An 18542-nucleotide genomic window follows, 5' to 3' on the forward strand; every position below is an offset into this window, starting at 1 on the left:
AGGTTAAGAAGTACTCCACGATGGATAACTAATCCATTTGGACAGTACCATCAAGCCTGACAAAGCAGTAAAAAAAATTCCTGTAAGCATACACAATTTTATATTTAAAAAAGTAATATCATAGTAGAAGGACTAGAAAGGATCATACTGTTCTTTTTTCCCATCTTTCATGAATTGTTAAATAAATATTTTATACAGTTTTGGCAAAATGAAATCTGAAGAACTAAAAAAACAGTGTACTATTCCAATAGCTTTGAGAACTCCTGCAAACAATTAACCCAGTTCCTGCATCCACGTAGCTGGAATTTTTAACTGCTCTCATTTCCCACAATGTTTACTTCTGATTGTTGTGCTTGAGACAATATTAATTGTATTTGCCTATTTTAAATTTCCAGTTCTAACAATGAAAATATATAGAATCAAAAATTAAGTCTTTCCAACAATAACACAATATATGCTATTTGAAACTCAAATAAGAAAAAACTTAATACAGTCCAGCACCAACACTTCTTAGGTTTTCAATATATGCAGAACTGTGGATGTATGAGTGTATATAGGATATTAAAAAAAAAGTAGACACAGACAGCATTTAACCTGAAAAGTGAGCATCTTATCATGTCCTACTCCTACAAAACAGTACATTTAAGTGAAATTATGTCAGTAGTGTCTGTTTAGAGTCTACCTGAGGACAGGAAAAAAGCATCTCCAAGAGTCAGGGATAAGACAGGAGTGCTAATAGCAAGCACTTTCTCCCTGCTATATTATCGGGCTGTAATTAGTAAAGATCAACACTAGAAAGGGAAGTTAAGAACTTGTAACTGAAAGTTCGTATTTGTCTCACTCAGGACCATAGCACTTACAAGTCCTGCTGAGCTGCAGGCAGCCAGCTTCTAACAACATACATAGCATCAGGTAATTGATTTTTTTTGTTGCTGTTGTTACAGTCTGGATGAAAGATAATAGTTGTTCCATGAAGTGGCAGCAACCATACTAAAACACTGTGCTGACCAAGAAATTACACTCCTTAAGTAAATGAACTAGTATAAAAGGTTTGTGGGTTTACAGGTAGCTGAATGTAGAAATGTAATTCTTAAGGCAGCAATTCTCCCTCATTGAGATTTCAACCCCTCTTTTTTTTTTCTGCATAAGAGAAACTTAAGCCATCACATTAAAAACTTCAGTAAGACAAACAATTATGTCAAGGTCCCAGAGTTTCAGTCTGTCTTTCCTGATCTTGAAACAAATTCCCTGTGAAATGGAATCCTCCTCTTGTGCCTTCTGAGGTCATGAGGATACACAAAGTCCTTCACAAAAGACCTTGTTCATGCCACCAGTCCCCAGAAGGCTTTTTTTTTCTGGTTATGTAGTAGGGGAAAGGTGGTCTGGGCCTGTTCTTGACAGATGGAAGAAAAATGCATATTTAGAGAGAGGTGTGCTGTTTTTGGCAATGGGGGAAAAACCAGGAAAAACCTGTACTATTTTCCTTTTCTTTCAAATATGTATTTTCTTCAATCAACAGCAACTCTTCGTGTCTTTGTCCAACCAATAAAGAAGTTCTAGAAGTTATAAGTAGCCATCCCAAAAACCCCTTTTTAATCTGAAAATACACATGCTATCAGACTCTGGTGTAACTTCCACATTCTGGCTCCAAACCACTTCAACTGGTGTAGTTGGTTTTGGTTTTTGTCTTTTCAACTGAACTTCTCTTTGCAGCTTGCTGTACTCCTTAAGCTTAAACATTCAGTAAGAGTTTTATTTACATAAAACACGTAAGTAAAAGTTTATGGACTATTTCTGCTTGTTCTATGGAAAACGACCAATTCCTGTATTCTGCACATAGTCAATCCGTTTTGAAAGGATTTGTATCTCCTCTGACAAGTGCTTGGAATCCACACACCAAAACTGCTAGAATAGTCTGGATAATACAAGCCTGCTTTAAATTGCAACTTTGTGGGCCACTTACCATTTTTATTCTGTCCATTCTTTCCTAAAAATTGTAAAATATCCATTCAGGTTATTCAAACCATTCTTTATGAAATTCTACTATCAATAACTTAAGACAAAGAGTTGCTGGGAGTGACATTTCGCCAACATAAAATCTCCTATCTCAAATATTATCAATGATTTCTGTAAAAGCTGTTGTGTTACTCTTCAATGCTGAATGAAGAATATTTCTACACCAACTCTAGAAAGCTCTCTTAGTGTAGAAATCAACAGTGGTGAAAAAATATGTAAATAACTAGTGCCTTTTAGGCTGTGATTCATAAAAAACAGGAATTTCTCTTTCATCTATGAAACAAACACACTGTAAAGCTAGTATGTGTCTATTTGTTCATTTTGAAAGATTAAGAAACTTCAAGAAAAAGAACTGTTTTGCTATAAAAATATTATTAATGTAAGGGTGCGTTTCTTTTAACAATAAAGACCGCTTACAGCACAATTTCAGATAACCAAGCACAGTTACTAGCTATTTGCCTGAAAAGTGAGAGAGCTTTTCCTCTTTCTCAGCTGCTCACTTTGAAGACTCCTCCCTGTCTATAAGGCAAAATCTGTTTGCCTTCAGCTCTCGAGATTTTAAATCTATCCTCCCTCGACAATTGTTCTCAAAGTTAACACAAATTCTGCACTCATTAATGCCAAATGAAGAAACAGCTTGAATGTACTTGGCCAATACAGCCCTGAGTGCAGGCAGCCTTTAAGATGTCTGCATGAGCCTGTCGTGGAAGGAAAAGCACAATGTGGGCAAAGAGAACACTTCTGGGAGATGTGTGCAGAATGGATCTTGCAGTAAAACCCTCACAGAAGCCCTGTAAAACAGGTTTTTGGGAGCTCAGTGCTGTACCACACCTGGTCACTTATATGTAGTCTTACAAATTGAGATATGTTTCCAAAATAATCATCATGCTCCAACAGACACATAAATGTGTCATCAAAAAAAAGAGCAATCACAAGACCAAGTTTAAAACTGACAGTAAGCCAAAAAAGCAGAATGCCTCAATATGAATGTCATGCTGCTTGACCAGTGCTTTACTCTTCAATACAGTGCTGTGCAATTTCTTTTCCCCTTTACTGATTTGTAAGGACTCTTGTTTTGCAAGCACTGTGCTAAAAATCCCTACGATTCCACTTGACCTATCTGGCACAAAGCACATCTAAATGGGTCAATGAAGCTTTTCAATTTACCAGGTTTTTTGAAGACTACGATATGTGCAAGGATCAGGAAAGAATAAAAAAATAAAAAATAATAAGAAAGAGGCAGGGGTGATTTAATTACTAAAGTCATCACGGAAAACCAATCAAAGCAGTAATTTTACTTGAAAACAGTTTTCTTGGCCTATATGGTACTCTTGTGCTCAAGCCTTGTGACTGGAATTTGTACCTCATTTCACCACACACAATTTTAAGCAGTATCGGTTAAAATTGAGACATGACTAATACAAAACATTAGAAAGTTATAAATTTCTGAAGCATTTGCTGATATGTCATAAGGTATAAGAGACAAAAATTATATCAATTGACAGCAAGGCTGAAGATAAAAAAAAAGGTCTGACTCAAGCATTAGCAGTCCCTTGCAGCTAAAATTCCAACCTGCTACAGGACTTGTAAGTTGAAAGTAAAATACAAGTAGCATCGCACTTAAAGGTAAGAGAACTGACAACGAGGATACTGTACTGTCAGACTCACAAAATGTCTTCCACGCTCCTGAGTGGCATGAGAACTTTAATTTCTGTGCTTTAACTGTTACAGTAAAAACTCTGAGCAACATACATTTTTACAGAAATTCATATTTAATCTAGCAAGCTTACGACTCAAATTGTCTCACACCTTGACAGATGCAGCAAACAAAAATGGAAATACGCAAATATTCGTAATTTTCCAGTTGTGTCACTGCAATGACCAAGCTGACTCTGGAAATATTTCAGTTAAGTTTCAGTATGCAATGCAATCCCAGAAGACAAACAAAGCATTTTGTTACTAAAATTAATTGCATGTAACACTTAAACCTCTAAACATGGTACTACCTTCATGGCATGGATTTCTTCTATTAATCTCTCAACTCGTTTTTGGTTCTTCATTTTCAAGTCTTCTGAACCCCTGCAAATGAAGTCTGTCTTTATTAAAAAGTTATTTTTGTTCCCTTTAGTTCCCCGTGTGCTAATACTAAGTAGCAAAATAAAAATATCACAAGAATGAGCATAAACGCCCTTCCCTTGTTGTTAAATAAACATTTTAGCAAAGAGTTGAACATAATCTAATGCTTCTGCTGATCTGAACAGAGGAGAAAAACCTGAGGATTTACCACAATAATAAGAAAAACAAATGTTACTGCATTGGAAAACAGTAACTACAATTCCTATCAATAATACATAGGAGACACTGATATTTCAAATATAAATACATTTTAAGATCTGTAGTATTTAAATATAAAAGATAATTGGGCTTGCTTCTCATTTTGCACAGTTTGCTAAAATTGTGGGAGAAAAGTACACCTGATTTACACTTTGAACACAGTAACACATGTATCTTCTACTGTCTCCAGTACGACTCATCATAAATTACTTTGGGCCAGCAACCTTTAAAAATATAACCCGCAAAATATTGCTTTAACTATTTACTTAAATATTAATTAATAGCAATTATTAAAAATCAAGTATGACCTGTATTTCTTTGCAAACTGAACAATATTTATTGCTATAGAACCTTGCAGACCACTGCAGTGAGAAAATGTTGCACAACCATGTTCAACAGCAGAATAACCTAAAATATTAAGTCTGACACCTATAAAAGTGCTGTAAAAGGTTCTGTAAGTGATTGGGATTAGTTTCCAATACACTAAATCCCTTTAAAAAATTATCCCAATTCTGCTTTATGAAATTGCTCTTTAGTTAGTATTTTTAGCCTCTCTAAAGTGACATAAAAATAAGACGTAGAATTTATGCATCACAGTGCCTTAAGTTTTAAATGTAACATATATTTCTCCCACTTCTCTGTTCTTGTGAAAAAAGATACTGTCTCATTTATAAACACACAAACAAGAACACTGATATTTAAAACTGACTTTTTCAACTTTAATTTCCCAATGTGTCTCGTTAGTCTGCGAATAGTCAGGACTCTGGCCTTCTTCACATCTTTTCTCATCTTCACAACCTGTCAGAAAGATGGAAGACACTATAAAACTTGTTTTCCTTGATTAGCTTCCATATACAATACCTTCATTACATTGACTTAAATTTTAGAAATTAGTTCAACAAAAAGAACCATTTTTGAAAACAGAATGCATTCCCCTGCTAACCGAATCCCAGTTTAAATGAATTCAGATTTCATTTAAAATTAAACTGCTGCCATAAACATCAGAGGAAGAACAACCAACAGTCTAAAAATGTGTCTGAGGTCTAAACAGAAGACAAGACATTCCTAACTACCCATACTTTAATATTATTCTTAGAGCTAGACTAAGCTAGAGATTTGAAAAGACTCACCTTTTGCCTTCACTTTGTTTATTTTTGTCCCAGTGAAAAAGCACCAGTACTTTTCCATTAGTACAAAATATGCAAAAGCATTTTCATTATGAAACATTTTGAAATATTAAGACTCCAAAATGAAACATTATTTATTACAGAACAGAATTTGCAATATGAAAATCTTTTTATGTATTTGAATTGACTTTGTTGAAAATAAAATCAAAGTGATTTCGAACTCACTATAGTCTCTTTCAACTTCCCATCGTACCCAATAATGTGCTCCCTGTATTTCAAAGTAGATAGTATTAAAGAAAACTTGACAATGATGTTTTGGTCTTATTTTGTGCCTCAAAATAAAAGAAACAGAAATCTAATTACTATCAGACAGACGGTACAGACAAACAAATCTTTGGAATCTTTTGCTGTTAAATTCCATCATAGGGAACCCTAGGCCTAGGCATTGTCTTGTCAATGAGGTACATTTTGGAGATGCAGGGAGTCAATAGTGACTTTTGCTTTTTTACAACGAAAAAACCTCCCTTATTTATTTGGAGATATCTTGCTATCACTTTTAAGATTTTGTATTTAACAGTTAAACTTAGAAAATATAAAATATTAAAACAAACAAATTATTAGCCTTCCTAACAAAAATCCAAATTTCTCTTAGATTTATCCAGTGGGATAAACTTCAAAGTAAGTTGGCACCTCTCTCTCAAGGAAGTTCTTTACCTCAGATTTCTATTTTAGAATAACAGTATATAAACCTGCATCAAGCTTGACCAAAAAAAGAGAGAAAAAAATAGATCTTCAAAGTTCACAGAGGAACACTTCACACCCATGATGGGAAGCCTGGCTAGTATATATCCCCCTGTGCAGAGACCATAAAGGTGAAACTATATTACTTACTTAAAAAAAAAAAACAAAACAAAATCCCCCAAACAAACAAACAAAACCACCCAACCAAAACAAAACCACCCACATATTTTACACAGCTGATTATGTCTGCCTCTGTCATAGCAGAGAAGGAGCATGTGGAGCAGCACTTTCCCAAAAAGTAGGGGAGGGGAATTGTAGTGGGGCAGTGTTACTGGCACTTGCACAGAGAGAAGGGAAAAGGCAAAGAAGGTTTTCGGGACAAGAACGGCTGACTTAAAATTGGTCTCCTGTTCTAAAATTTGTACAGCAAAGGTCGGTACTTACCTTGGTTACCCTACTGAAAATAACTGTGAACACAGGTCTACCTACAAGCATTTCTACTTCAGTTAACAGCAGAAACCACGTGCCAAAAAGCATCTGTGCCAAGTCTCTGCTAGACAGCAGCACTGTGCTAAGTACAAAATCCTTAACATTACAATTTGCCATCTAAGCATGCAAAAATTTATAAGATATTGAATGGAATTATCACAGCTATCTATATTGCATCTTCTTTTATATGGAAGAAAGAAAATAAAGCATCTTCAGGTCGAATACCTCTTAGGTACTACGCATATTCAAAGAGTTTGACACTTCAGAAGCAAACTGGGTATGCCTTTTTAGAAAGTTTAGGGGGGTGAGTTGTTTGTTTTGGTTTTTAAATAACCATTAAAAACACCCACAAGCTACAAACACATTTGAATTTAAATAACTCGTACTTTATATATTAGTTACTGTGTACCCAACCACAAAGTATATTTAACTTTCTTTCAAAAAAAAAAAAAAGTAATGTATTTTTTAGTAGAAAAATTAAGGCAGACACAGCATGTTTCCGGGGCTTACAAGAGCCAAAACCCAGCCTCCTCTCCTGCCAGCCAATGAAGGGTGTATAGACATATGACAGCAGGAATGAGGGAAGGTATTCACTGTTTGGCAGACTAGGAATATCAATTTATATAATCCACAGTCACTTCTTTCACACGGGACAGTATGCATCAACTGTGTTCTTGGAAGTACTCATAAAGTTCTCAAGAAAGCAGTCGGCTCTTTGGGACAGAAATCAAAAAAGTTTTGCTTTAGATTTACCATGTGCCTGAAACAACGGGGCTTAGACCACCAGGGTGGCTCCTAGGACTCACTCAGCTATCTGCCTCTTGGTTACAAAGTGAGATAGGCAACTTCCTCTTGAGGAAAAACAAAACCAAAACCAAACAAACAACCCAACAACAACAAAGCCCATCAAAAACAGTAGTAGATTTTGAAAAATAGTAACAAACATTTACTCATAATAAGTAAAATAGTATTTTTTATAAATAGGTTAAGAAAAAACAACAAGAAAAGAAGTCTTTGCACTGAAATTCAGAAAGGCTGCAGTGAAAGTCAGGGTCAGACTTACCAATGCTTTAAGACAATAAGGCAATAAGGATTTTTAATCTACTTACAGGTGGCAGTAAATGCAAAAGAATAATTATAACCATAGGCAAATCTCAGAGCAAACTATTTCTTCTATCACTAGGAGGAACACATTCTAGGATCCCTGCAATTCTAAGTGGAAATAACCACTTCAAGGATTCTTTGCAACAAAGAACAAGAGATTCTTTCCTTTGTTTTAGACACTTCTTATTCTGTAGGAAAAATTATCTATAAGGCAATTAGCTATTACTATTTATTAATACTAACATATATCTGTGTTTATTAATGATTAGTACATATTTATTAATTACAATTCTTAAATAATAAGAATAGGTAGTGCGTAAGTAAGAGCAGGTAGTGTGTAAGTAAGAACAGGTATAGACAATATATAAATTATTAAATCTAAGAGAAATCCTAGGGGAAATGAATTCACTTTTGAAAACAAGCCTAGCCTGAAAGCACATAAGTATTTTTCAAAAGCTATGGTTAGAAATAAAAATCACATCCATCTGCACTGTGCCTTCCACAGTATACTATAAGTATTTATCATATTACTACAGATCCTAAACAAACGTGAAATGCAAAAAAATCACAGGACTGCAGGTATTCCACACAGAGAAGACTCCATCAGCCCAATAGCTTGCAACCTACAGTAAGCACAGCCACAAAACATGACAAGTACCAGCCAACTGCACACAAGTCATTTCAAGCCACAGACAGACTGCAGCTGCTGCTGTTTCAAGGGAGAAAGGGCAAACAAAGAGCACAGAATGGGATCAGTAGATTACTAGCCAGACCAGAACTTGAAATTCTCTCCTGCAGTTTACCTTTGTCCAAGGAGTGCACATTACTGAGGGGGATTATAACAGGAATTGCTGACCTCAGCACAATCTACATAGCTCCTCATACTCACTGTTAGCAGCTGCAGTATCTGGCAATAAAAAGAGCCCCAGTTTGGACAGATGGGTATACTTGGCATGGTACAAAGGCACAAGAGGGTATATGTCAAACCAAGAGGGTGATTTCCAGCAAAAAATGCATCTAACAAGTGTTTAAAGGAATCACAAGAACTGTATTTAACCAGCTGAGGAAGGGAGAAACCAACAGCTTCATAGACTTTGCCTTCTTATTCCAGGTTGTTCCTGCCTCTGAAGGGTGAATAACCGTTCCCAGAGATTTGTCCTCTTATGTGTTAGTCAATGAAAGCCCTTCCCAATCCTCAGCACATCCAAGCCCTTCTCATGCCCAAACAAGGGGAATAAAAGTAGAGAAACTGACATAGGATTGTTTAATTACACCTTTGATCTCTAAGTTTCTTTCTAGCTTTTTGCAAGAAAATAGATTCGTTTTAATACTGATATTTCAGTCATAGTTACAAATTGCTTAATTTCAACTAACAAAAAAGCTTGGAAGGGCTGAGTCAGTGTTGGACTGGAATGGGCTTCTGATCACATACATATCCCTTTTAAATTAATGAGACATGGTTATTGTATATAACACAAGACAAAACACATGTGTAATAGAATGGAAAGTTATTTTAAGAGCCTCCCACACAATTAAGCTGTTGCAAAAAACCTTTACTGAAAATTTTCAAGTTTTTTGAAGAGAAAGCTGATGTATTTTTAGATCAAAGAACTAAAAAAATATCTAGTTTAGGTTTCAAAAACCTAAATCACTACAGAACAGCCCTCATACTGGTGATGACAACAAAAACACACCAAGCAATGTGGACAAAATGACAGAATAGGCACAATATTACATTCAAATTCACATGACTAGTCAAAGGTATTTGCCTTCATATTTTTAAGACAACAGCAGCAAAGTTCTCAAAGGAACACTACATTAGAATAAAATGTTATACTTGGCTACTTCTGAAACTTGTTTTGAGGTTTGTACAGGCAACATGCCTCCAAACGAAGCTAGTGTTCAGCCAATTAAAAAAAAACAAAGGAAAGTGTGACTAAAAATTCATAGATGTATCAAGAAAGGTATGTGTCTATTCTGAACTATAGTATCAACTATATTTGACCAAAAAAACCTCCCCAAACCAAAGCATTCTTTAAAAAATATTAATCCAAGGGATTAAGAGAAAAAATAAGCAATAACATGTTTCTGCCCATGACTTGTTGAATATACTCTATCCAAAATCACTGAAATACTAGAAGAACTGTGTAGGTTAACAATACGAAAAGTGGTTCTTTTCATGGTACCATGTACAAAAGCTAGTACTGTACATGCAAATACCTAAAAGACCCAGAATGTCTTAAATTCTTAACTCAAAGTTAATAAAAGTTTACTTATGCAGTCAGCCCCAGCTATCCAAAATGCATGAAAGCCAATAAACTGATGGCCATGTCTTTTTCCTCTGAGCAGCCTGAAGTACATACAACTGTTCTCCCTGGGCTTCAGCCCATGAGGTGCTGAACATTTTGGTCCTGACCCAATAATGCACTTAGACAAATTATTAAATCCTTAAACAACCAGCACTAGACAGACTAGAGTTTCTTCATCCACTTCTGCCTTATGCCAGCACACAGTCTAGTCCTAGTTCTTGTACAAGTAACCAGAAAAGACAAATCATTCTGTTCTCAAGGAAGTACATTGCACCTAATCTCATCCAGTGAAAAAACTAATTGTAAGAGTTTACAGTGTTCTGAAATATCCATAATGTTATACAAACACACAGCCATTAAACAGAGGCCTCCCTCCTCTCCCCCAACATGAAGTCTCTCCTATATGAATACTGTCTTCAAGGACCAGAAAAAACTGCAAAAAAATTTCATTTACAGTTTGAAGATATCATTTCTAAGAATGTTCTATAATTTTACATAGACATGTCCAAATCCACTTTGCAATATAGGGTCTCTTCTTTTTTATCACTTGATACTTGGGGAAGGGGGGAAGAGGGTAGTTCCGAGTTTGCTTTTCTGCTTCAGTTTCTTCCTGTGCTCTCAAGCCTTTATCCAACATGAAGCTCACACCTGAGAGTGGGATGATAATGAGAAAGCATCAAATTCTACCTCGTAAATTCTGTCTCAGGAAAGAATCTATTTTAAATACACCTCATTATATTGCTGTCAACAAACTACCACATACTTGCACAAACGGGGTCTAGTGAATGAATGATAGTGATAAATAAAATTGTAGGTACAAGCTATATCTCAGTCTTCGTGAAGTCCTTTCATGCCAAGAGAACCCTAGCAAGTTGAAATGAGAATCTGAGCCATTAACATAAAAATGTCTCAAAGCAAAAGGAAAAAATTATGTACATGTATCCAAAGGTATACAATAGCTTCTTGATTTTACTGCATTAACAAATTTGCTTCTGAACCCCCTCAAGTTTAAGCAGCATTGTTAATGTAGAAAGGGAAAAAGTTGTTAAAACCACACCAAAACCAGTCACATATGTTGCTTAAATTATGCATCAACAAACGTCCAAGCAAGAAATCCGGCTTAAAAAAAAAAGTGAAGTGTATTTGAGTATTCAAATTCTAATACCTACAAGAAAAACATGGAACTAAGTAATGTTTCAGTTCTCACTGACCTTCTTTCCTTTCCTCGTTTTAGGGCACACCAAAAGCATTGGTTTCATTTTATAGTTACTTGGCAGTCTTCTAACCAAGAAATTACCATGGCAACAAAGTATTCTAAATGTTAATTTTTGGTGCTATTTGGCAACAGAGTGTTTTAAAATTCAAAACACCTGCAGCTGGATCCCATGTTAGCCAGAACTAACAATAGTACATAATCTTTTGAGTGAATAATCTAAGTGAAAAAATGTTTCTGGAACTTCATTACAAATATTTCTCTCTATTATCTGGAATGTCAGTTTGAAAGATCTAACGATTTTTAGATTCTTAGGAAAAGTTAGGAATTGCCAAGTTTATTTTTTTCTTTTTCAGAAAAAGAATCATATTTTGATATACTGTAATATAGTATCTGGAAATAGCCAGTCTTAGACTTATTATAGCTTCATATATTTGCATTATAAAAACATATATAAGCCAGCAAGAAAACATAAATGCACCTATATGGTGTATGAGGGTTCAGTTGTTCAGTTCCAGGTCAGTCTTACAGAAATATATATCCACAAAAAAGGAAAATCCCACCTATCCTAACTTTATAAAAACCAAAACAAGGTGAGTTTTCAGCCAGATGAGTTTCCTGAACTGTTTCCTCTCATGGCCACCTGAACACTAGCTAGTTCCAGGGCAAAAGAGCAAAGTGAGAATGTACAGAAGGAGACGGAGAGATGGGCTACAAGAAATCAGACTACAATCAATGAAATATGCCCTCATTTAATATAAGGATGAAATCTCAGCACAGAGTGCTAAGAAACATACAGTTTTTTCAGCTAGTGTCTGTGCCATACCATTGTAGTCTTAATCTTGCCTTTGCCATCTTCAGCTACATGCAAATAGGTTCAAACAAAGTGGACTGAACTGTATCATAATACATCTAACAACATGTAAACAAGTTCATGAAACGAGTCACCTTTTTCTGGATTAAAATATACCACCCTGCTGCCCACAGCAGGCAGAAGCACCATCACTAGCTGGAGGTAGCCACAAACCAAAACACCTACAGCCTCTCAGGCCTCTGGGCACTCACTCTGTCAGGTTCAAAAGAGGGGTGCCTAAAGATGAATGGGAAAAAGCACACTGACCACTTGGGCATGTTTCCACCTGTCTCACGGGAAAAGTAATGCCAACACTCCTCATGAGCTACCATCAAACCCTTCCTCCACAGTCTGTCCATGTTGCTTTCTTTGTACTTTCTCAACTGAAGCACTGAAATATGAGTTTCTTTTTTCAATATAGCACTGTATTTCCTCCTGCATGGAGAACAGTTGTCATTTCTAGCATAATTTCTCCAAGTGGAAACCACAATGAGTACTCGGACTGCTAGTAAAGATCATTTTCATCTAACGGTTTTGAAAAGCAATTCCAAATATCTCAGATAGTTGGGAGGGAGTAAGGCTAGTCTAGAATTACTTGCTCATTGCCAAAGACTAAAATTTAATGGATTTAATGCTTCAAAGTCGGTGTCTCACTGTATGGACTCAGGCTCTATGTAGTACTTCAGAAAGCACTTGAGCTCGTAAGTCCAAACCAGGATCATAAGCTGGCTAGACACGTTTCTAAACCATAAATAAACAGCAGTAGTTGTAAACGTCCAGATAAGAAATAACTGTGATAAACTGGCCCAAAGATGCTATACTATATAAATCAGCTCATAGGTCACTACATGCAAACAAAAATTAGATTCTAACCCTATATTTAATTGATGAGCTGGACATGAGTTTGAAAGCCCCCAGCTAGCACTCTGCTAAAAATATTTCCATGGAATGTTGCAGGGCAATGTGTTCAAGCCAGTCAACACATCCAAGCTCAAATCAATGGATTTCTATGTCTAGGATTTCTTAATTAGACCAGAGCTCTAACTAGAAGCCACATGTAAATGTTACGCTCCCTTAGATTTTGATTTCACAGCAAGACAGTAATAGCAAAAGTTACGATAGTGGCACAAGAATTATCAGGATGAACACAGGTGAATAAATAATGAGCGTGGTGAGCATTTTTTCCCTTCTCTTCAAATTGTGAACTTTTTAAAAGCAAATGAAAAAGAGAGCATCGTTTCCATGGCAACACTAGGACTCTCTATTACACTTGCATAATCTGAAGCATAACAGCTTAACTTGACTATACTAACTCACAATCAATCTGTGTCTTTTTTTGCATTAATTATAAAAATTGCAAACACTATCCAAACCTGTCGAGTTGAACTGCTATCATGAAAAGAAAATTGTGGCAAAACTGTGTATGACACCTTTCACGTAACAAAGTCAGAAATGCAACAATGGTGTTTCCAGTATTAATTTGGGGGGGGTGGGGGAGTGGTGTGTGTGATTGCTTTGGCTTTTCTTTTTTTTTTCCTCCTTTAAAGATCCACTGTCATGTGGGTACTCCCTCTTCTTCCACTTAAGTAAGATAGGCACTTATCTGTAGAAACTGCACAGTTGTTTAAAAAAAAGACCCAGTCAAAAGATGTTTACAAACTTACACCCCTGTTCTGAGCATATTTTAAAAATATAACATGATTCAAGTTAATGTATAGATTTTAAAGATTAACCTCCTTTTATCTAAAAATGAGCCTGAATAACACTGTTGAGCGCTCACCACAATTCACGAACCACAGCATTGGCCTAACCACCATCGAGGAACTAGAATTCTCTCTTCTAACTGCCTGGTGTCAGATCAGTATGTGCTTTAAATGCAAGTTAAATTCAGTCCATCTGTCAAAGCCCCAAAACATCAAGGGACAGGTTTGTCTGACAGAACTAAGAGATGTAAGAATCCCTGCAACATAAGACAGGAAGAGGTCTATTAAGTACCAATGCCTTTGCAACAGAATGTAGAACTACAGCATCTGAATAGATATCACTCCATCTTGCAAGAAAAGCAGCAGCAGAACAACCAGTTGGCAGCTCAACTGAAAGGACAAGCCAGTGCATCAGATCATTTTCCCTTATTCTACCTGTGTTTGACTGTCTCAGTCATAGGGTATCAGTCACTTGAAAAAAGTGCACTGTAGAAATGTTTACAAGAGGGGAATGGTAAGAGAATGACTAAACTTTGGCAAACTGTAAATGCAGTGCTGCTTCCCTTATATTTTTCTCTACCTTCCCGCATTTATATGCCACTTTACTTCCATATAGCATTTGACTGTGGAATATTCATAAAATCATAGAATAGTTATGGTTGGAAGGGACTTTTAAAGGTCACCTAGTCCAACCTCCCCTGCAACGAACAGGGACATCTTCAGCTAGATCAGGTTGCTCAGAGCCCCCATCCAACCTGACCTTCAATGTTTCCAGGGATGGGGCACCTACAATGTCTCTGGGAAATCTGTTTCAGTGTGTCACCACCCTCATTGTAAAAAATTTCTTCCTTATATCTAGTCTGAATCAGCTTAAAGCCATTAGTCCTTGTCCTATCACTCCATGCCATTGTAAACAGTCCCTCTCCAGCTTTCCTGTAGGCCCCTTTCGGTACTGGAAGGTGGCTGCAATGTCTCCCTGGACTCTTCTCTTCTCCAGGCTGAACAACCCCAACTCTCTCAGCCTGTCTTCACAGGAGAGGTGATCCAACCCTCTGATCACCTTTGTGGCCCTCCTGTGGACCTGCTCGAACGGGTCCATGTCTCTCCTGTGCTGAGATCCCAGAACTGGATGCAGTACTCCAGATGGGGTCTCACCAGAACAGAGTAGAAGGGGAGAATCACCTCCCATGCATTTGTTTTGGAAGTGCTTTGGACAACATCCACTGAAAACACTTATTTGCCTCCAGGAGGGTGGCACAGCTTATGATGGGCTTTTAAAGCAGAGAATCAGCACCTGAGCTGACTCAAAGCTTAAGAAGGAAATTCTGAAGACTGCCAGCCAAGCTGATTCTTCTATTTATAATTTTGCTTTTTAAGAGTTTATTTAGACTTGAAGTTCTTTAAACATGACATCAATGTGTATAACTACTTTTATGTAACTTTGATATTATGATAAATCACTTTCTTTACATGCTCAAAAAAAATGCAGGAAAACATATCCTACATTTAAAACATATTGTGTTCATATCATCTTAAAAGTACCACTTTCTCAACTTTGTTTCAAATTTAGATTTTCAGAATTTATTTGCTGCTCAGCGTTTCCAAATGAGTTTAATTAATGATTATTTTTGCAAAGAGATGGTGTTATTGGCCTCTTAAGTCACCATAGAAAAACCTCAGAGTCCTTACAGCCAATACATTACAACTTTTCTCAGCTATCCTGAGAGAGCGGAACATTAAAACTTTGTATATTCTGGAATTAAATTTGTTAACCTGGTTTCTGAGGAAATTAAGTTTGTCATCACGCTGTTTGCCTGTCAGTATCACTACCCAGTAACTTTTGGGCTTACTAAACAGAAACCAGCTTTGACAAATGAGCACAGGCTAGAGCTACTGCACATTCTGTGAAAACTGGTAGCCAACCAGGAGATAAGGACTAAAATTAGCATGCCTAGCATGTAAGAAATACATAAACAGAATGCAAATCTTTTCCATTTTGGCTGACAATTAGTACATCCATACTCATCTGCCAGCACGTCTGGCTCTGAACCAGCCACAGAAGACCAGTCGTATCTCCTGATCGGCCAAACAGGTGGGAAACACGGGCCGTAACTACAGTTACCAATTAGTGCTCAAAGAGAGCAACTCCAAGGATAATACAGTAAAAAAAAATGTGGAGACAGAGGAATAACTGAGGATACTTGCATGAAGTTTGGACTCAAAGCTGTAAGATGCCAGGAATCACTGGTTCTGCAACTTGAACATACGTTTTATTCTTACCACATTCATTGGACTGATGGTTTTCATCTGGTGGTTGAAGGTTCAACGGAAATTAGAATACTGGTAGTTAAAGAGACATGTTTATAGTTACTACAATTACCTTCAGCTTACCCTAGTCTCACACACTAAGAAGCCAAGGAACAAATGGGAAGCCTAGGCAGCATTATAGCAGCATAACATTTTGCAAATATTCATATCTTAATATTACCAGAAAATGCATTATTTTTGTGAATCTGTCATTCAACATAACCACTCATTTTGTACTAAGCCTCATCCACTTCAAAATTTCTGTTTCAATGTCACTATATAGTTGTGATTATGCAGGCATAAAGGAATCATAAAGGAAAAATGGTTTCAAGTTCATTAAACAAATAAAGCGAAACTCAGCATCAGCTGAGGAATGATCAAGTTGGAGAAAAACCTACTAAGTCATTTCTCCATTTCTCTATAAATCTGAAGGATAAAAAAAAAAAGAACTACATACCAGAATTTTTAGATTGCCTATAAAGTGTATGTTTAACCTGGTTTTGTGAACACTGAAAATAAAAGTAACTGATCTTACTATGACAAGAAAAATAAACTTTGTTTTAAAATCTAAACTACTTTCCTTCAAATTGCTCTTCAGTAAAGTTTGTCCCTGTCCATGCATGCAAGAACAGGAAAAAATCCTAGGAAACCAAAAGGCAGCAAAGTTCTTTAGGTATATGCTCCCACTGCTAAAGTAAAACTCAATATTAAGTTTAATTAACTTTTGGATAGAAGCAAACCACATCTGAAGTTAAATCTTGCAACAAATCTAATTTTCATCGTATTACTAACTATCATCAGTACTGATACATTTTGCAGGAATAAGAAGCTCTTCCCTGTACTACACTCCTGTCACAAGCTGAAGGAATTTCTGTTATGCAAGTAGACTTTAAACTAACGATAAAATTTGCTCCTGTCGCTAATCTGTAACTCCCAAGAGTGTGTATTTTCTTGTCTGATGCTCAAATATAACACTTCTGAAGTTTAGACAGAAAAAAATATCCGTATAACCAGTGTCACAATATTATAACAAAAACCATCACACAGGACATAAGTAAAGAGGCATGTTATGGAATGAGGGAATATAAGGAAAGTAAGGAATGATGTCTAGTCGAATCAAATGATCAAATAAAAGTTACAGTGAATGAAGTTCTAGGAGAAAAAAGAAAAAATCATAAGCAATTTTTTATATGTCTAGAAAAAAGCTATGGCACTAAACACGTAATAAAGATTTAACATACATGTTTTCAAAGGAAGAAATCCTCTATTAATAACGCAAAGAGAGAACAAGAAAAGACTGAAAGAACAGAAGAGATGTGTATGTAGTTTTACACTTTCAAAATATTTGGTACCTTTGCATACCTTCTTACAAAAACTGTCTTCTCCTTATTTCAAAAATGCTAACAAAAGCAGATTTCAGACTTTTACTAATGGACTATAAAGTCTAGCATAAGGCTTTTCACATGCCCTATGCTGCCCCTAGCACAAGGCCATCTAGCATGCATATAAAATATACATATCACAAAACATCCAATGAGTACAACCCCTGTTCAGACGTAGCGTACTCCAGTGCCTGGCAAAAGTCCTCAGGGACCACACTCTGATAACCATTGATATAAGGGAAATCCAGATTTGCATCACAGATTTTTCTGATTTATTCACACAGAGTGAATATTCAGCCTGTGTCAAAGACTACTAAAGTCACCAGAACGTGAGGTGAGCTTCTGCTGGCTTTCAACATGTTTCAGTATTATTGGCCTGCCAGACTCTGAAACAGTATACTACTTTCCACAAAAAACCTGCTCTTCCATTAAGGTGATTTCTGCTATCATGTCTCTATGACTTATCTTTTTTGTGGGAACTCTTTCTCTCTCACAAGGCAGTCACAGATTAGTAAAAAACAAAAACAAAACGAAAAAACCCCACACTTAAGAAGTGAGGTATTTTAGCAGCACTACCATATAACCTACTTTTCAGTCTTTTTGGAAGGACAGGAAAAATTCTTTCTGGTGGGAATGAAGAATTATTTGCTACACTAGTGTTCTTTATTCTCCATGAACACTTTAAAAAAATCGATTTCATGATGAGACTTTTTCATGAACACAAACACATGGGAAAGTATTTAGAAAAAAGAAAAATTAGAGAAAAATCTAATCTGCATTTTTCCTGGAAGTTTCTTCATGACATAAAATAGAAACTGGGGACAAGGACAAGTATGAAAAGTAGAAGGAATAAAGAGCTTAAAATATCCCTGCCAGATGTCTGACATACACTAATCTTTTAGTTAAAAACTATACCTTCAAGCAATTAGCTCTCCATCAGGCAGTTGCCAAGATACCAGATATA

The 18542-nt window shown here is 36.2% G+C and overlaps 1 protein-coding gene across 1 annotated transcript in view; it reads right to left on the minus strand.

Annotated features, from left to right (window-relative positions):
* Positions 1-18542, minus strand: part of SRFBP1 (serum response factor binding protein 1) — a 78874-nt gene that overhangs the window by 47123 nt on the left and 13209 nt on the right. Inside the window, exons 2-3 of the mRNA XM_054809375.1 lie at positions 5060-5148; positions 4023-4095 (exon numbers count right to left, since the gene is read on the minus strand). Coding sequence (XP_054665350.1) covers positions 4023-4095; positions 5060-5148 — 162 coding nt within the window. The remainder of the gene's footprint in view (positions 1-4022; positions 4096-5059; positions 5149-18542) is intronic.

The sequence above is a fragment of the Grus americana genome, chromosome Z (genome assembly GCF_028858705.1).
Source record: "Grus americana isolate bGruAme1 chromosome Z, bGruAme1.mat, whole genome shotgun sequence".
In the NCBI taxonomy this organism is placed as follows: domain Eukaryota; kingdom Metazoa; phylum Chordata; class Aves; order Gruiformes; family Gruidae; genus Grus; species Grus americana.